At 36.4% G+C, this 19,682-nt stretch overlaps 1 protein-coding gene across 1 annotated transcript in view; it reads right to left on the reverse strand.

The window, feature by feature from the left end:
- Nucleotides 1-10,340: 10,340 nt before the first annotated feature.
- Nucleotides 10,341-19,682, reverse strand: part of LOC145669992 (uncharacterized) — a 66,743-nt gene continuing 57,401 nt past the window's right edge. Inside the window, exon 2 of the mRNA XM_081738334.1 lies at nucleotides 10,341-11,611. Coding sequence (XP_081594460.1) covers nucleotides 10,925-11,602 — 678 coding nt within the window. The 5' untranslated portion in view covers nucleotides 11,603-11,611 and the 3' untranslated portion in view covers nucleotides 10,341-10,924. The remainder of the gene's footprint in view (nucleotides 11,612-19,682) is intronic.

A 19,682-nucleotide genomic window follows, 5' to 3' on the forward strand; every position in this document is an offset into this window, starting at 1 on the left:
CACATTCTTTCATTTTTCATCTTGATTCCTTACTTTAATGTTACCATATAATTTCAAATATGATATAAACATAATATCAGAACTATTTTGACAGGGGATGGACAGGAAGCACATGGTATGAAAGAGGTAGCCCTTTCAAACACGATTTGCGTCTGAATGGTAGGTGTCGCTGTGGTCACCGGCACATTCTGTAAGGTATACAACCTGTTCAATCGCACTTACAGGTCAGCGACCGGTCCAGCTGATTACAGTGCTTACAAACTCTGTTAGCGTCAAAACAGTCAAAAGAGAACTCCGCAAGGAGGGTATTTATGGCAGATCTGCAATTCCCAAACCACTGGTGACTGTTGACCATGGTGCTGTATGGAGACAATGGTGCAGCGCCCATAAAAACTGGACAACGAAGCAGTGGAAGACTGTCATCTGGTCGGATGAGTCTTCCTTTCCAACTGCTGGCCGAGTTAACGTGCAGAGAACCCAGCACAAGCATATGACAGACTGTCTGTTACCAAGAGTAAAGCATGGCGGTGGTTCAATGATTATTTGGGCAGCCATATTTTGGTATTCTGCCGGACCCATCATCGCCCTGTATGGACATGTCACTGCCAAAGACTACGTAACCATTTTCAGTGACCAGCTGCATCCCATGGTGTAAACTTTGTCCCCAGATGGTAGTGCCTTGTTTCAAGATGACCGAGTCCCTGTTCGTACAGCTCACATTGTTCAGGACTGGTTTGATGAGCACGAAGATGAAGCGTCACATTTGCCATGGCCTCCACAATCGCCAGACCTCAATATCATTGAACTCTTATGGCCAGTTTTGGTGACCACGGTTTAAGCCTGCTACTCACCACCATCGTCTCTAGAACAACTTGCAGCTGATTTGGCGGAAGAATGGTGCAACATCTCTTTGAAAACCATACGCGATCTGTGTTTCTCCATTCCACGTCGACTACAGGCCGTTCTACGTGCCAAAGGTGGTCCTACTCGCTATTGATAAAGGTCATGTGCAATTTCTCACGTGTTTCCATATTTGTGTCCATCCCCTGTATGCATGCCATTCAAATGTATATAATAGTCTATATTTTCTTACTGTGATTTGTCAGAAGAGGAAAATACCAGAAGGGATTGAATTTTAATTTAGTTGAAACGTCCGATCAGTTTATGTGCACAATTGATGAAATAAGTCTGTCTTGAACTATGAGATGCCCTTCGCTTGATGGGACGCAACACTGCAGAAATGCTTACTGTAGTGTAAAAATGAAATAGTTCCAACCGCTGGCAGCAACACGGAAGTTAGTTGATCTTTTGTTAATATTATGAAACCATGTTTTCTTAATTAATTCTATCAGCTAGTGAGATGAAAACCCTGCACTGAATATATTATTATTCAATACAATTTCTCGAATGTGCAATATTTAAATGAACCATGTGTTTAATTATATGCAACATATTTAATGAACAATTAGCAACATTATTGTACACTGTCGTTCATTCTAGCTTTGGAACTTGGTATTTTAATTAAAACTAAAAAAGCAAAAAAATAAGTGTTACAGTTTCGGCAAAATATCATTGCCGAATCTGTAACGCTATTATTTATTAAAATCGATTTGCCGAAACTGAACAGTATTTATTAAGAGTAATTTGCTTTGGTCAGATTTTAATTAAGGTACTATTGTCCAGTTTGACTAGTAGAAAAAACAGTTAGTTACTGCCAGGTTCGGTGCAGAATACAAATATAGGACTTCAGGTTTAAGGTTCCTCCTTTCCACCTTTTTTTTTCTGACATACGATACTCATGCGTTATCAAAGTATGTTAAGTAGTCCTACTGCATTTGGGTGCATACCCTCCATCATGCTGCATACCTAATGTTAGAGGATTGGCAAACCAGAAACAATTGAAATACGTAGAAGTTGCGTTTTTGTTCATGCCTGTATCCAACATCGTGGTTATAAAAGACGGAACCTACTATAAAAGTGGGTCCCAAAAGACAACCGGGTCTTGAATTAGGTAGAGTTGTTCGCGAATGTACCAATTCGTCATAAAAGATAAACCTTCAGGATAGGTCGTTCCCCAACACACTATTTCGCTTCAAAGATACCTCAATGACAGGCCACACCACAAATTCCGGCTGGGAAACCTCATGGCAGTGTCCAACAAAATGATGGGACGGACGCTGGCAGCTAACAGGGATTCCCCACGTCAAAAAAGAATTATCATGTAGGGTCCATTTAACCGTGATTTGTGTAACATTAATTTTAATGATAAAAACATTAATTACTTGAGAGTTGACTGAGTACTTGTAATTTTAGTGTAAGCCTAGTACAGTAAAGCTCCAATTATCCGTGGAATTAAGTAGCAAGGGCACCGTGGATAAACCTAAAAAAAGATTTAAAATGAGGTGCAAACACAAATGAAAAAGTATTTCGGCATAAAAACTGTGTTTTATTGTTTGCATTGCTCGGATCGTCGACGTCAGTGATCAGAGAATGTGAAAGCCATGACCAAAACGCAAGAGCCTTCTGCCATTTATCCACAAATTCCAAGAAGGCATATAGAATTACGGTACACAATAAAAACGTGTCACTAATTTTCGATCTTTGCACTGTAGGGCATATTGTATTTTCCCGGTTGATGGCTTGGATTTTTTTCTTTAGTTTCGCAATTAACCCTCCAGTGGTCGCCCGCGAACTCTCACTCCGCAGTTAACAATAAATGTAATTTACTATAAATATACCACATTGACTTGACACCTAGTCTTCCGTTCAAGCGCTGTTATCGGCTGAAGGAATTCCACTCCGTTTCGCTAAGGCTCTTTCGCTTAGCAACAGTTGAACCTTTATTGGCTTAACGCGTGGGTGTGAGCTTTAGTTCGAATTTTTGCCACAGATCAAGACATGTTGGCAGCACCATACCACGAAAATCACTCTTTCCAATTCTCGTTTTTCATACTTTACAACAATCGGCTTCTGCCTATCAGTGTAGAGTTTCACTTCGAAACGTGCACTATTGTTGGAAATATTGAGTTTTACAATGTGATTTATTTCTATGTTTTAAAACATACATTAGTTATCTGCATGCGGAGTGTCAGTCCACAGCTACTACTTTTGAAAAGTAATTGAGCGCAACTGCTCGCAGTTCTCGCAGATAATCGTGGCTTTACTGTATATCGACGAAATGCCGGGCATATGTGAAAGAAACATTGTGAGAACATAAAATCTGTAATACTTGATGAAAAATGTCATACTTTTTATTTCATTGTAGGGCTATATCTTTTTTTTCAAATTTTTGGTTTATTTTTATATTTGTGATATGCAGTACTGGGTGTCCGAGACGAAATTCCCTAATTTGAAGCTCTCATACTGAACGTAATAAACAACTCAGACAATTTTGTTAAGTGTTAGATGGTAGATTGGTTGTGGAAATTAATAATTGCATTTATTAAGTTCATTTTTTATATCAAATGGAAAAAAAAGCGAAGAAAAATGAAATGAAATTCTCGAGTTTTACGTCCCACGATTATGCCGGCTAGGCTAAAGGAGACGGTGATGATGAGGAATGAATGAAATGGTGGAATGAAGAAAGTGGGAGGAAACGGGAGAACCCCGAGAAAACCCACGTATACGGTGTTTGTCCACCACAAAGTTCACTTGGAGGGAGCAGGGTTTGAACCCAAGACCCCATGCACCAGAGGTGAACGCTGTACCACTGAGCCACTTCCCCCCCCCCCAAAAAAAAAAAAAGCTAAGAAATTGAAAAATTTGTAAACACTGAAAAATAACAAGGAATATTGAATGATGGATTGTGAGAGGTGGTACAATCCCATGGCCACCCCGGTCGTCTGACTCCTGGGGGGGGGGGGTATGTTAAGGACAGGTTGTACTCTACCAAAGTGACAACTCGGGGACAACTTCGTGAGAGAATTAGAGCTAGGATTGATACAGTTATGTCACAGATGTTAAAGGATACCTGGAAAGAAATCGAATATAGATTGATCCTCCGTGCCACTCGTGGGGCTCATATAGAGATAGTGTAATTGAACAAACAAAATTTGAAAAATATCCATTGTTGTATGAATCTTCTTTATGTATCGAATACATGTTGTACTACAAACATTTCAAATTAGGGCGTTTCGGCTTGGACTTCTTGTATTTTTTCTTCTATTAAGTGCTTTATAATGTTCCTTAAGTAGTATATTTGATACATAATTAATTTAGGTTTGTTGGAGAAGACCCTTACGTGTCTTCTTTCGAGTTAGTGATCTCAGCATTTGTCCAGGGCTCACATGGACCAAGTTGCATAGTAATGAATTATGTCATCTACTTTTCGAAAGTAGCAAACTTTGAAAATATGAATATGGAGAAGAATGAGAAAAACGGGTAGGTAGAATGAAAAGTCAATGAGATAAGAACAAAAGAATAGTGTTAAATGTAATAATAGCAAGAAAAGAAAATAATTACAACATTGTTAATAAATCAATATATTTTAGAGTTTCATAGTCGTGTTTACTTCTAACAAGAGAAATACTGACCCAAAGCTTCAACACACATACTGTATTTTAAACTATAATGTGTTATAGTTTGCGATATCTACCATATCCTTCATCAGTCACTATTATCAGACACTATAGTGTCTGATGAAGGATATGGTAAGCCGATATTCGAAATATCCGAAACTATAACATTAGATATCCGAAACTATAATACATTATAGTTTAAAATACAGTATGTGTGTTGATGCTTTGGTCAGTTATTTCTTTTGTTACAATATCCAATCCAAAGCCGTTGATAGTGTTATTATCATGTTTACTCTTACTTGTATCTTAAGATCCTGCCTTACTAAAAATAATACAAAATTTACCATTTTTCTTTTGCTTGTTTATTCATCAGTGAAAGGAGATAATGAAGTGCAAGTCACCACAATCATAGATAATGCTATTCTACAACAGAAAATATAAACCTGAAGAATGTTCAGTGTTGCCATCCATAGAAATTACAGTGTTGCCAGAAAAATAATTTCCCTAACATCTAAGTTAATGCAGCGAGTAGAGGAACGAACTCAACTACATTTAATTACGTATCATGTTTTATTTGGTTTTCTTGTGAACTACTTTTTAATTAACATTATTATTTAGTTTTAATAACTGTATGTTAAAACTATTTTGTTTATTACAAACTAAATACAACTATTATTTAAAAAGTAGTTCACAGGAAACCAAAACAATATGATACGTAACCAAATGCAATTGATTTTGTTCCTCTACTCGCTGCATTAACTTAGATTTTAGGGAAATTGTTTTTCTGGCAACACAATAATTTCTATGGATGGCAACACTGAACATTCTTCAGGTTCATATTTTCTGTTGCAGAATAACATTATCTATGATTGTGGTAAGTTGCATTTCATTATCTCCTTTCACTGATGAATAAACAAGCAAAAGAAAAATGGTAAATTTTGTATTATTTTTAGTAAGGCAGGCTCTTAAGTATCATTCACAGGATTTTTTTTTTTTTTTGTTAAAAGCTTCGGAGCTCACTGTCGCTGATCAACTTTCAATACTGTACAGAGAATGACATTCTCTGAACGTACAAGGGAACTGAATTAAAAGTAGTCGATCTGTTCCCTGGTTAATGACCAAAAGAAGCACAAGAAGTAATGTATACCAGTTTTGGCTTGACAGTACCACTTTAAATCCTGTGAGTCAATGATATGTGTTTTCTGGTAAAAATGAAATTAAATGTTCCAATTTTACGTCTAATGGTTATCTATAGGAGACTGGGATGGTGAGAGTGAATGAAGAAAGTGGGAGGAAGAAACGGGAGAACTCTTCAGAAAATCAACGCACATGCAGTTTGTCCACCAAAGCCTACCTGGCACGATAGGATAGAACCAGGGACTTTTAAAACAAAGTCTGCTATGTTAAAGTGATGTTCAAATACACACTACATCATTTATCATTCTTATTTTTCCTGTTTCTGATTTTGAGTTGCACTTAAAATTTTCGTTTTTACTGGACTTATTAAAAGTTATTTATCATTTCATGATACAAATGATGTTTTGTTATTTATGAAAACAACCTTTGACATGTCAGTAAGGTTGTGGACCTATTTTAAACACTTCTGCATTAACGCACGATGACAGATACGATATTGCAGTTTGAACCACTTGACGTAACAGCCCTTTGTATGCCTCAACCGTTCCAACGCCATCTGTTAGCAACCGATTGAGCTACATTCAGCCTAGCTACTAACACGTGGTCAGCACGCTGCATCGCCTTGTCTCTAACAGGTGTATCAGGAACTAGTGACCGTCACACGTCTTTTATTCACGCGACTCCCCAATTTGCCTCACGGCACTGGATGGACTCCGAATATTGGAAACCATCGGCCGGGAATCGAAACCAGAACCACACGAATGTACTATATTGCAGTTTACGCGTAAGAAAAAATAAAGAGCGCGTTAATGTTGATGAAAGCGAGGAGGGTTCACACACACCTTGAAAGTCAGGGAAAATCTTCAAAGTATGTCTGGAGTCAGAGAGATCTGTTGTGTTTCTCAGAAGAGTCATGGAATTGCTTTAGGTACCTATAGAAGTTATGAAGAACACCTCAAAGAATCAAGACAAATTCAAAAAGAAGCTGGAGAAAGGTTGAAAAAAAATGATCTCTAGAAATAAGGGAGTTTAAGAAGAGCCCAAAGGTATTAAACTTCCAACTTTCAAAGAAGTGAAAAAAACTTCAATGCTGCCGATGAAAACAAAGTTAAGTTTGTTGGTTCTAGGTTGTCAAAGAGATAGACCAAATCATGATATATGCACTCTCGGACTGGGGGGTATAGGGCCCCGGCAGGAGCCTCACTGGAGGGCCCCATTTATAAAAGTCAGTCTCATTTCGGCATTTATGGGGCCCCAAAACACATTTAAACAATATGATGCTGGGGCCCAATTCTTCATATTGTTGAAATATATTCTTATTAGGCAACAAGCAAAGGTCCCCAAACAGGACTTTATAGTACTGTTAGTTTCATTCTAATAATGTGACCCCATGACTATATTCAATGCTGGAAGCCATCGAACTCTGGAAACCGAACAAACTACAGCGAATAACTATGCTCCAACATAGCATACATGTTTTATCTTACTTTCTATGTTATTCAAGAGAGAGAGTGTGTGAGAGAGAGCGCCCCGGCAGGGATTCCTGCCCTCCTGCCCTGGCCAGTCCAAGCCTGGATATATGTTTAATGGTTTATGTTTCTGAGTGTATTCAGTATAGAAAATTAAATACGTGGAAATTCGCCGTAATCATAAAACTGCAAATTATGGATGCGTCAAAATATCAATTAATACTTTCGGCAAACCGGATACTTTCAAATCTCTAGGATTAGTAGTAACAGATCAAAATCATACCCACGAACAAATTAAATGTCAACTAAAAACAGGGAATTCGGGTTATTCTTCACCTGAAAATTTTGTCAAGGAATGTCAAGCTCGAAATATATAAAAGCATAACCACGTCTGTTGTGCTTTATGGTTGTGAAACATGGTCACTTACTCTGAGGGAAGAACATAGACTGAAAGTATTTAAGAACAAGATCCTGAGACAAATATTCGGACCCAAGAGGAACGAAAAGGGGGAATGGCGGAAACTTCATAACGAGGAACTACATAATTTATACCGTTCACCAAAAACTGTTAGGGTCATCAAGTCTGGGGAGCTCAGGTGAGAAGGTCATGTAGCTAGTATAGAAGACTGGAAATCCAATCAGAAAACGTCCATTAGGAAGACCTACGCGTAGATGAGAGGACAATATTAAGATGGATCTCGCAGAAATAGGAATACAAAGTAGAAACTGAATCCAGTTGACTAAGGATAGAAGTCAGTGGAGAGCTTAACGCAGCATTGAATGTCGGGTTCCATAGGCCATAGAGTTAGTTAATGTATTCATAATGCCAAAATATTAAAGATATCTTCCTTTTATAATTATAATTTGGTACTATATTTTATTGTATTCTAAATACAGGAAGTTTGACTCGCAAGTGTTTACAGTATGCAAAGAAATTTATACTGTGTTCCAAAATCAAAAAGGAGAGAAGAAAATAAGTATCTGTATTTCAAAAATAAAGAGGAGAGCATTGAATGGCTATGAGCATGGTGCAGGCCGATTAAAAATGGTATTTATTTTATTTTTGTGAAAAAACCTAACTATAAATGTCGTGGGTCGGGGTTGGAAATTTTGGGAAATGAAGATAAAAATTTGTGTGAACCTTGAAGGGTTAACAAGCGATAACTTGCGTAACAACTTCTCAAATAGTATGCCTAGGAGCATACCTGTAGTTGTTTCCAATTCGACCACTGTCCAAAATACATTAACTCAATAGCAGTGGTTGACAAGAGTCGTCATGAATCGATGGTATGTATTCCAAGATGATACTGGAACAGTCGTTGGGAGAGAATGCAAATAGAGACCTAAAAATATATTGACTTATAAGTAATGATGTAGGCACGAAATGAAGGTTCCAACACTCGCCGTGCAGAATCTCTCAAAAGACGTTTGGCACTATGTCTTACAGGGTTGCCAGTGTAGTTTATTTAAAGCTAGATTTGTAAGTACCAGAAATACAGGTGCTTTATTACATTATTATTATTATTATTATTGTTTTAAATAATCTTTTGAGCTCCCTCTATAAAATGTTAAAATTGTTATGATGTACCTTTGCAGAATGATTTTTTTTTAAAAAATACATTTTCTCGTTTTGTAATGATGCACAACAATTATCGTGAATATTTCAATGGTTAAGTTATTTCTTGAGAATAAACTATTCTGAGGGATTAGATAAAAAAATGTAGGGAGGGTAGGGAAATGTTCTAGGTGCCATCTGATAGAACTCTTTATACCCTACTCAGAACTACATTCAATTTCAAACCATTCCATTTAAAAGTTATGAAAGTATCTTCTGGTTTACCTTCTTTTCCAAATTTTTGTCTAAAAATAAGGCATTTTTAGCAATATCAACTACAGGACAATGAGTCGTGAAGAATCCGCCATTGTTTGGCGCACAAAGCAATCAAATGTGGGTTCGAAATAAGTTGATATTTTACACTTCTGATCAAATCAGTAAAACTACCCAAATTAGAATTATGGAGTCCATTACTTCACACAAAATAACTTTTGATCGAAAACGAAATTTTGAATTCTATTTTTTTACAATAGGCAGCTAGAGCGATTATCTCGGCAAGGTCGTTAATGAAGTTAATTGGTTATTATCACGGATAACGGTGGTTATCCAGATGGTGTGATCCTCTTTACTGTCTTCACCAGTTTGTTACACAACTTTATTTTTACTTTTGATCGATATGTTAATGCCATTCGTGAGTTACATCAGAAAGCTTTACTGGATGACACCTATATACGTTTTATTCCATTGTCTTAATTCTTCCTTCCTGATCGAATGGGAATTTGTTCATTATGTAACAAGTGACTTGGAAATATTTCTAACAATAAGAAAGGATTTCGCGGGAAAACAGTGTATTTGTACTTTAGATAACAGCTATATGGAAATATGCGTGTAAAAATTATTCTTAAAAATCATATACAGAAGAAAAAGTATATTGAAATGAAAAGTCTGGCTCAGAATAGGGAAGAGTGGAATGGTGTGTGAAACAATAACACAAGATGCAGGGAACAAAATGTACATAGAAATGAAAAGCCTGGCTCAGAATAGGGAAGAGTGGAATGCTGCGTTAAACAATAATACAAGATGCAAAAAAGGAAAAGTAGATTGAAATGAAAAAGTCTGGCTTAGGATTGGAAAGAATGGAAAGCTGTGTCAAACAATAATACAAGATGTAAGGAAGAAAAACGTATTTGGAGATGAAAAGTCTGGCTCACAACAGAGAAGAATAGAAAGCTGCATCAAACAATAATACAATATGTAGGGAAGGAAAAGTACTTGGAAGTGAAAAGTCTGGCTCAGAATAGGGAAGAGTGGAAAACTGTGTCAAATAATAATACAAGATACAAGGAAGAAAAAGTACATGGAATTGAGAAGTCTGCCTCAGAATAGGGAAGAGTGGAAAGCTGCGTCAAACAATAATACAAGATATAGGGAAGAAAAAGTACTTGGAAGTGAAAAGTCTGGTTCAGGAGTGGGAAGAGTGGAAAGCTGTGTCGAATAATAATACAAGATACAAGGAAGAAAAAGTACATGGAAATGAGAAGTCTGGCTCAGAATAGGGAAGAGTGGAAAGCTGCGTCAAACTGATCGAAAGATTATTGACATGAGATGATGATTTCAATAAATTTTATCTGGGTTTCACTATTCAAAAATTAAATTTACTCAAATTTTTAAAATATTATTAATACATTTAATGAAAAACAATATTTTAACAATAAATATTCTTTAAACTTTCAATATAATTTAACAGTATTTAAAGTTCAACAAACACTTCTTTCAATGTTACTGCACACACGCGCACTATACTCACAAAGATTCTCTCGATGGTTGACACGTTTTTGTTCAAAAGAAAGAAGAAGAAATGACAAACATATCTGATGCTTAGATAAAGGCAGCTGTTTCAAAATTTTCACACAAACATTTGTTATACTGAAAAAAAATGTTCAAAGAAACACCATTCTTGAAAACCATTTTATTTTTACTCGGCCTTAAAACGTAGTTTGTTTGAACACACGATATAACAGCAAACAAAATTAAATGCGTAACCCGAGTTAAATATTTATATACAATATTTTTACACTTTGAACACAAAAACAAAAATCACGTTTACCAGTTAGTTACTGGCGTTTGAATCACAGCTACTGCAAAAACTCTCTGCAATTTCTTTGGTACAAAACAAGGAAAGACTTGCACTGTATACATAAAAAGGAACTGGTACTTTGTATACTGGTATTGAAGGCATTCTAGTTTTATGCTTTTTTCACTTTTTTACGACTTTTCCCGGGAAGTTTGGCTCTTTTCAGTCCATGCCAAACTCCAACGGAAGTTAGACGTATTGCGTTCTTGACATTAGATCTACGTCTTCGAAGTTGACTTCGATGATACGCGTAATTTGTTGTGACTGGGCTCAGTCGTTTACTGTTCTTACAATGCAAAGGCGGCAGTGTTTTACCTGTTAATAGTACTGAAGAACATTTGATGCCGTAAAACTTATCCACGGGGATGCCTAAATTAACATATGGAAGAAAATCTGATGAGACATGTGTGGATGATGATGATGAAGATAATTCGACAGATCCCACGTCAGACGACGTTTTCTCGGACACCGTTGAGGTTTTATCTAATTGTTCGATGACGGACAGTCTAGGGGACACAGTTTCCCTGTTGTTGTTGAATTCTTTCAAAGGCGTTAAGACCATTCGAGATTCAACAGGTGTCAAGGACGTATTCGTTGCGTATTCTACGCTTTCTGCTTCAGACGGCGGGGACGGTGGCGCTGAACTGAATCGATCCGGCGACGATGACGAATCACTCCCTCTTCTGGTGGCCACACTCCTTGATAACTCTCGCAGCAGATCTTCGGTCAAAGTTGGTATGTTTTGATTCTCACGAGCTGACAAGGAGAAAAAGTCTTCAGTATCGGCCATAATGGAAACCTACAAAATAGGAAATGTATGGTTATGAAGATTGAACTACTTACTACTGACTAGGAGCATATAAAAGGATACAATATATACTATGTAAAACTAAAAGAAACTTCCATGAGTTACTGCTTATTAAGGGGACAAGCCAGACAATTGTGTTGGCTGATGACCCTAGTAATCGAATTTAAGAATATGTGCTAAACCTAAGGATAACTACTATTACAGGGCTAGCATAAATGATTCATTCATTTTGAAAAGTATATTTTCAAAAGTACTAGAAATTTATTTATTTATTCATTTGTAAAAGGCATACAGGATTACAATCCTACAATAGCCTTATTAACATAATATTATAATACGATACCATTATTCTAAAATAAAATAGACAAGAAAGTAAAATAAAATAAGCAACCTACAGACAAAACGAGACAAGACAAAAAAAAATAAAATACAAAATACAAATAAAGTAAAGATACAACAAACAAAAAATAAATGTAAGTATACGCACTTTCCTGGAACTTGTCCATATATTAGAAATGCACTTCAAATATTAATTTGAATTCATTGTTTCAATTTCAATTCACAAATATTGATTTCAATTCAATACTATTCCATGTAAAAGAACATACCAATAGTGTTTTAGTTAATGTTATTATCTTTTGAGTGTATACATTACGAGCAAAATCCATTTCAAAACATTAAGCCAGAGAGCTCCAAATCCATATATAATTGTTTAATTTTTGCATGAAAATGTGATTCAGTATCAAAAAATATATCACAATATTTCGACACAAAATTATACAGTTTTAAAATTCTAACAATCGATGAATTTTTGTGTTGAGTACTTGAAAATGAAACACAAAGGAAAAGATCGTATCTAGGCCTAAGGCCTGGTACATATAAAGAAATCTGAGAGAGTAAAGAAGGATAATCTATTCTATTGTTGAATAGGTTTTTTCAGAAAAATCAAGGACAGTACTGATCGGCGAACTCTGAGTGAAGTTAGTCTAAAGTATTCTCTTAGTATAGTATTGGATAAATAATATGGACAATATCTATTATTAACCTTGTAGTACAGAAACCTTAAAAGTTAATTTTGTATATGTTCTATATCATGTGTATGTTCTTTATAATATGGATTCCAAATAATAGCTGCATAATCCAATTTACTCCTAATTAAACAATAGAATTATAATAGTTTACATGAAAAGAATCACAAACTCATCAAGTTTATACACCCTCTACAAATGTTCAATATGTTTTCCTTTGGTGACACGATACACGTGCAGACGATACTCGACCTCATTCCATACATTTTGTAGCATAGTCCTGTCAATTGTCTGCACTGCAACATTGATGCGTTCTTTTAAGGCGGATTTTCATGTGTTCTTTACCTCCGGGAGTTGCGAGCGATTGTGCTAAACAGCCAATGAAATCACGCATCGGAGATGGCGCGCTACACTCGCGTCAGAGTAGAAATTTGTTGAATTCTGACGGAAGTAGCGCGCGTACACTATTGTATTCACTGACTAACATGGCGGAAGTCGCAAACTTTCTATTTTACGCATGCGCATTAGCTAGGGAGTAGTAATTTGGCGCAATACACGCACGGATGTATGAAAACGAAAATAATTTACGGTGAATACGCTACATGTGATGCTTCCGTTCTAACGCGGGCATGAAAATCCGCCTTAAGGATTGCGGTAGTATGGATACGTAAACAAGGTCCTTAGCGTACCCTCACAGAAAGAAGTCACAAAACGTTATATCAGGAGATCTGGGAGGCCAGGGAAAAAAAGCTAGGTCATTCTCACCAATACGCCCAATCCAACGATGCGGAAGTTCATCGTTTAGGTAATCACGAACTGGGATGTGCCAAAAAGGTGGTGCTAAACTCTACACAATACTAACTTGCCGAGTTTGTGCTTCTTTTCATATATCTTTCATGTGTGTAGGCCTACGTGTAATACTTTTGAAAATATAGCCTTTTCAAAACGAATGAATCGGAGTAGACTATAAGATGTTATCTGAGTGCGTCAACGGCGCGGTCTTTTTGCACTTATGCAAAGATATACATTAAACATAAAAAAAATATCAACGACAAAATCAACAATAATATAACTAGAGATAAGTTAATTAAAATACAAGAAAAAACATCCACACACGAACTAAAATTAAAGCGCATGCAAAACTTTTATGCTAACCCTACATATAAAAGACGGAAATACAAAGAAAAATCAATTTTATCAAACAGATGCAAGGATATAGAAACAATTTTCAGTTGTTATAAAATATGATGCAGAAAGCAATTCAACTTATCAATAAGCTTCCAGCGCTATATGTAATAGGGCACTTCAATGATGACCGTTTGTGTACGTTGAAAGTACATTTTGGAAAGTATACTATCGATCCTTGCGTGTTCGAGTGTACCTAAGAAGGGGTACAACTGTATAAAGCGTTGTATCACCTTCTATCAGTGGCGTAACTAGTTTTACTACGCCCTGGATCGATCGATCATCGATTTACTCATACCCGTTCCCTGCTCCACTCATTTCAACTTTCAGCTGCTGCGTTATATATATATATATATATATATATATATATATATATATATATACAGTGGCGTATTTACGATTTTGTTTCGGGAGGGGCTTTGCCTGGAAATGTGAAAATTCTGCAAGATATTTACTTTACTATACTGAGTAAGATTTCGGGGGGGCTTAAGCCCGGAAGCCACCCCCCTAAAGACGCCACTGTATATATATATATATATATATATATATATATATATATATATATATATATATATATATATATATATATATGCTAACAGTATACGAAGTTATTTTTATTAAGAAACCTAGTTTTTACTTATCTTTTTCCTAAGTTATCACTATTGTCCGGCTATCGCCTACTGGGGATCCAGAAAGGGGACGCGGGGTTCGCGGGCTCCTCCATGAGGAGTAAAATATATAGGTCTAAATTAGTTCCTAATGAAGCTCTTGTTCAAAGGCAGTGGGAAAAAAGTTTTAAAATTTCTGTCAAAAGGAAGATTCTAAGTGTGTTTCCCACTCATTACAGATAATGTATGCAGTTCCAGTTCGTGGTAATCCTGGATTCTTTCATGTTGAACAACATGGCTTTTTTCAATGCCGTCTCCAGAAGGGTGGAGATAAATACATATAATGAAGCACTGCAGTCCACATTTTTAGTTTGGGAACCAAGTATCGAAAAATGTCTCAAGTTTATTTTTCAGACCTGCACCCCCCTCTAAAATTTCTGGATCCGTCCCCAGTATCGGCTGTCACCAATTAACTGCTAATAGTTATAGCGTACTTTCTGAAATATTTTCAAACTTTCTTTGAATAAGGGACAGTTTTCCGTATTCTTTTTTTTCCCGCTCTTGTGTCCTTTTACTCTGCGCCCTGGAGCAACTGCTTCACTAGCTCCATTGTAGTTACGTCAATGTCTTTCATATTCAGCCAATTTGTTAATTATTCATTTAACTAAAGAGAATCGAAGGACCGGATAGCAGCAAATGATGAGGTTATAATGTACACACACCTTATCCTAGCGATCCCAACAGGTATGTAGCGATTGCAGTCTCATGGGGCATATCGTGAAATTTTAGAACTTACAAGTAAATTTAATGCTGTGCAGGAGGCTTATAAATCTAGAATTGACGACAGATTTTATTAGGAACACGCAGGTGGGGCTTATAATATGGTAATGTTAATGGGTCTGTTATTCCTCACAATAACACTTGAACGGAAGCGAATTTTTGGATTCTTTTTCGAGCATAGAGAGCTAGAGCGGCAGAGTTCGTTAATACGGTCAATTCGTTATTATCTTAACAGGTAACGGCGACTTACGTTTGTCCGTTAGTGCACATGATAACTCTTGGACGAAAACGAATTTTTGATTTTTTTTTTTTTTTACAATAGATAGATAGCTAGAGCAGTTATCTCGGTTGAGGTCATTAACGGGGTATATCCGTTAACACCTTATGGGGTAACGGTGAGATCAGTTACTCTATAGGATAACTCTTGATTAAAGGCGAATTTTTGAATTATTTTTGCCAAAGTTGTAGAAGCTACACATCTCACCGTTAGATGACAGCAAACGTCTTCCAGCTATCGACTCTATTGGACGAAATTGAAAGTTCTAGTACATGATGCGTTTTACTGTCTAACTAAGTTCACTTTTTTAAAACCCTGAAACCCTATTTTGAGGCCTTGACCGATATATATCGGGTGTTCTAAAAATGGCTCCCACTGACCACAGAGTATTATTCTACAAGTCAAAATAAAGCAAAAAATATACAGGGTGGTAAGGAATTATTTGAATAAACTTCGGGAGCTGATTGCTGATACCGAAACAAGCAAAAAAAAAAAAAAAAAAGTCCTTTGGAACTTTGGTCAATGAGGGATAGTTTCGGTGATATAAGGTGCGGAAATCGTGGAAAATGAACTTCAGAGGGCTGTAATTCTAAACCAACAATACGTAGGGTGCGGTTTAGAACGCGACACTCGAAGTCATACTGCTCGATTGAAAATATATGCTTCAAACCTCCACAAGATGTGTGTGAGGAATTCGTCAAAGGAACGTAAGGATCGCCTATAACCTGGCAAGTAATCTCTACGCCAGGAGTTAATTTCTCAAGTCATTGCTTTAACTTAGATTTGGGGGAGATTATTATTCTGGCAACGCTGTAATTTCTATGAATGCCAACACTGAAAATTCTTGAATTTCGTATTTTCTGTTGTAGAATAACATTATCTATGATTGTGGTAAGTTGCATTTCATTATCTCCTTTCATTTACGAATAAACAAGTCAAAAAAGGTAAATTTTGTATTTTTAGTATGTCAGGCTGTTAAGGCAAGTGAATGATGGTGGAATGAAAGTGTGGGAGAAAATTGAGTACCTCGACAAAACCTACGGACACGATATTGTCCACCGCAAGTTTACTTAGCCGGGAATCGAGCCAGGGAGCTCATGTACCGGAGCTAAGCGCTCTACCTGTAATATGCCATTACAGCCTAATGATATTATGTTTTTAATAGGAGGGTGCCCGAAATTTTTTGCACCGACTGTACTTGACGTTTAACAAAAAATTTCTGGCTGTTCATATAATTCGTAATATTGTTCATTATTCTATTTCAAATTAACATGGAAAAACTGTAAAAAATTCATTGGGAATGATAGTTTTGGGAATCAATATCTTTATTTATATTTTAAATTAGTTATAAGTCTTGTATATGGATGTGTAAATGGATTATTACAATTCTTACGGTGTCAGTGCTATCCGAAAATATAGATCCACTATTGGACGGAACTTCCCAGATCAAATAACCAATCTAAAATTCGACAGAATTTTCAGGACCACCCTTCACCTCTCTTTTAGATACCTAGGTCCTTCTAAAATCTAGTTTAATCCAGATTTTACCAAATTTTATTCGTTTCAAAGCCCCACCGCCAAAATGCTTAGTTTTGATTGGCTGATAAACCCACGCTATGATATTAGGGCGCAATTATTCCATTCCATGCCAAGAATCTTACTGAAGACGCCGGACTAAGATCTTCCCAGGATATAAAAAGTCAAAAGGGAGCTCGAAAAGCTGCAGTAAAAGGTAAAATAGTATAATAGTTGAATAAATACCGTCCAGGAAGCTATGGAGCCATAAGTTGCAGATTTTTATAGTAAAAAACTGGACTAAAATCTTAGTGAAATATAGCCAGAACCACAGGACGCCATGTCAGATGTAAATATTTAGTGTGGACAGGTTCGACGTTCCGTGCATTTAATTTGGTGTGCTAAACTCTTCATTTGTTTCGATTCAGAAATTTCAGAACAGTGATTATCCTTTTCACCCCTCCCAATATCTTATACAGCTAAGACCTGTCCGAGTAGTAATTTATTAATATAGATAGTAAGTGATTTTCTTACTAATCCACATGGCGGTATTCTGAGTTTCGTAATCTTTAATAACATTAGAATGATGGCTTAAGTTAACTCTCAGGGCTCCTATCTGACTCCCAAATTGGGAGTACGGCTTCCAGCGGGATGAGTTGAACATGTAGTTTGTTCCGGGTTCCTGCCCCTTCAGGGCAGGGGTCCTATTGTTAGCTAATACTCCGATACGTCCCCTCGGGGGCATTGATTAAACAGTTAAGAATGTGATTTAGTAACTACAGGGCCAGTTGGCCCTGTTCTTTTCTTTCCCTTTCCTTTCGTTACCTTGCATAGAGCCGATTTAAAATGGTGAAATATGAATGTTTTCTGTGTATATTTATTAGTATAACATGTATTAATGGTAGTGACGATTGGTGTGTATTGGCATGATGTGTCTTGTAGTTTAAGTAGTATGTGTATATTTGTAATCTAGAATCAGTGGTAGTGGTAGTTAAGTGATGAAAGAGTGTGTGAGATGGTTGAGTCCGGACAGTGTAGTCTTTACTATGCGATAAATTTTATTACTCCGTCAAAAGTGAACGTAATATAGTATAATAATTCCGTGTACAAGGTCACATTCGGTTGTTCAAGGGTTGATTATATCATCGCTAGCCTCTAGTGTCGAAAGTCAGTACTAACCGTCATTCTCATGTCGACGTGCTTAGTGATTTAGTTTTCATGGAATTGACCTTTCTTTTCGAAATAAAACCTAGAAGGTATAATTCACAGCCCATATGAATGTACAGTTAGGTCAAGTGACCCAAAATTAATATATTCTGAAAGTTTCAACATTCTGCATAGTCTAGAAATCGAGATATTTAAGTAAATAAACAATCCGTAATTTCTTAACAGAAGTCGGGCGATATGATGCTAGTTCTTCGCTTTGAAATTATATTAAATGTTCATTTTTCTTCGTGGCTGCAGAATAATTTCATTGTTGCTGCAGAATTTCATAAACATTAAATATTATCGCGGATAATTCTATTTTCGGTGAACATACGTAGGATTTTTTTTTCTTCGTTCTTAATAAAGCTACCAGGTATTACATAGTATTGTGTGTGTGGTGAAAAGTCCTGAGTTCGAGTGAGGTTGTCGTGCGGTGATCGGAATGGGAAATGTTTGCAGTGATTATAGATGTTAAAGTGTTATGATGAAATGTGTATATAGGCTGGGCGTAGATAAAGGAAACAGGGTGTTTGTAGAATATAGCGTCGTGGCAAATGATATGAATATTATATGAATATTAATAAGTATATGAATATTGTAGTAAATGAATATAGAATATAGGACACCCATATAGTTAAATATATAGTAGCCCAGTGAATACTTCGCCGCGTGTTGATATATAAATATTGAATAGATATGTGTAACTACAAACATCTCAGGTTCTGACCCCTGCACCATGATATCACGCGGACCGGAGGGCGATATATAGTCGGACTATGGTAATACTTTGTAGTTTTATGTGTTATAATAATAATCAACCATAGTAATACCATCTGATAGAATGGGTAGCATCATATAATCGTTGACTAGACATATTGAATACTAAATTATGAAAAGACAATAGTAGTTATACAACAGGGCTGTAGTGAATCATATCTTCTGGTCGGTTTTAAAATAGAATATCCTGCTCCGTGAGATTTTTTTTTCCTTCACGTTACCTACTCAGGCTAGCTTACAATGTTCATGGAGGCGACAGCTCTGACAGGGTTACAGAATCAAAACAATTAATTATTGAAATTTATTAATCGCGTACCCGGATGTCGACCCCTAGTCCCTTTAAGTATTTTCATTTCTTTTCTTAGTTTAATTAGACGAGGGAAATTAACGACATCCCAGACTGTGGCGTGTCTGCGCAGGGTAGCTATCGGTGAAGTTTGGCAATAGAAATCACCGATCCAAAATTCAGTTTATTTAATTTTTTTTTATTTTGGCAAATCACTAATTAGGGATATCTTAGCTATTACTCTAGTTTCATTACTGTCCTCGAACCTCCTTAGTTCTTCTGAGGGGTCGAATATTTTTTTTTGTCTTACTTAGAGATTTCAAAATTAGGGACGAAGTTACCAGGTCCCTTTTCCCCCTCTCCTTTTAACCTGCTGGTCTGGGCCGGATACGGGGATCGG

The sequence above is a fragment of the Thermobia domestica genome, chromosome 2 (genome assembly GCF_964235325.1).
Source record: "Thermobia domestica chromosome 2, izTheDome1.hap1.1, whole genome shotgun sequence".
Lineage (NCBI taxonomy): Eukaryota > Metazoa > Arthropoda > Insecta > Zygentoma > Lepismatidae > Thermobia > Thermobia domestica.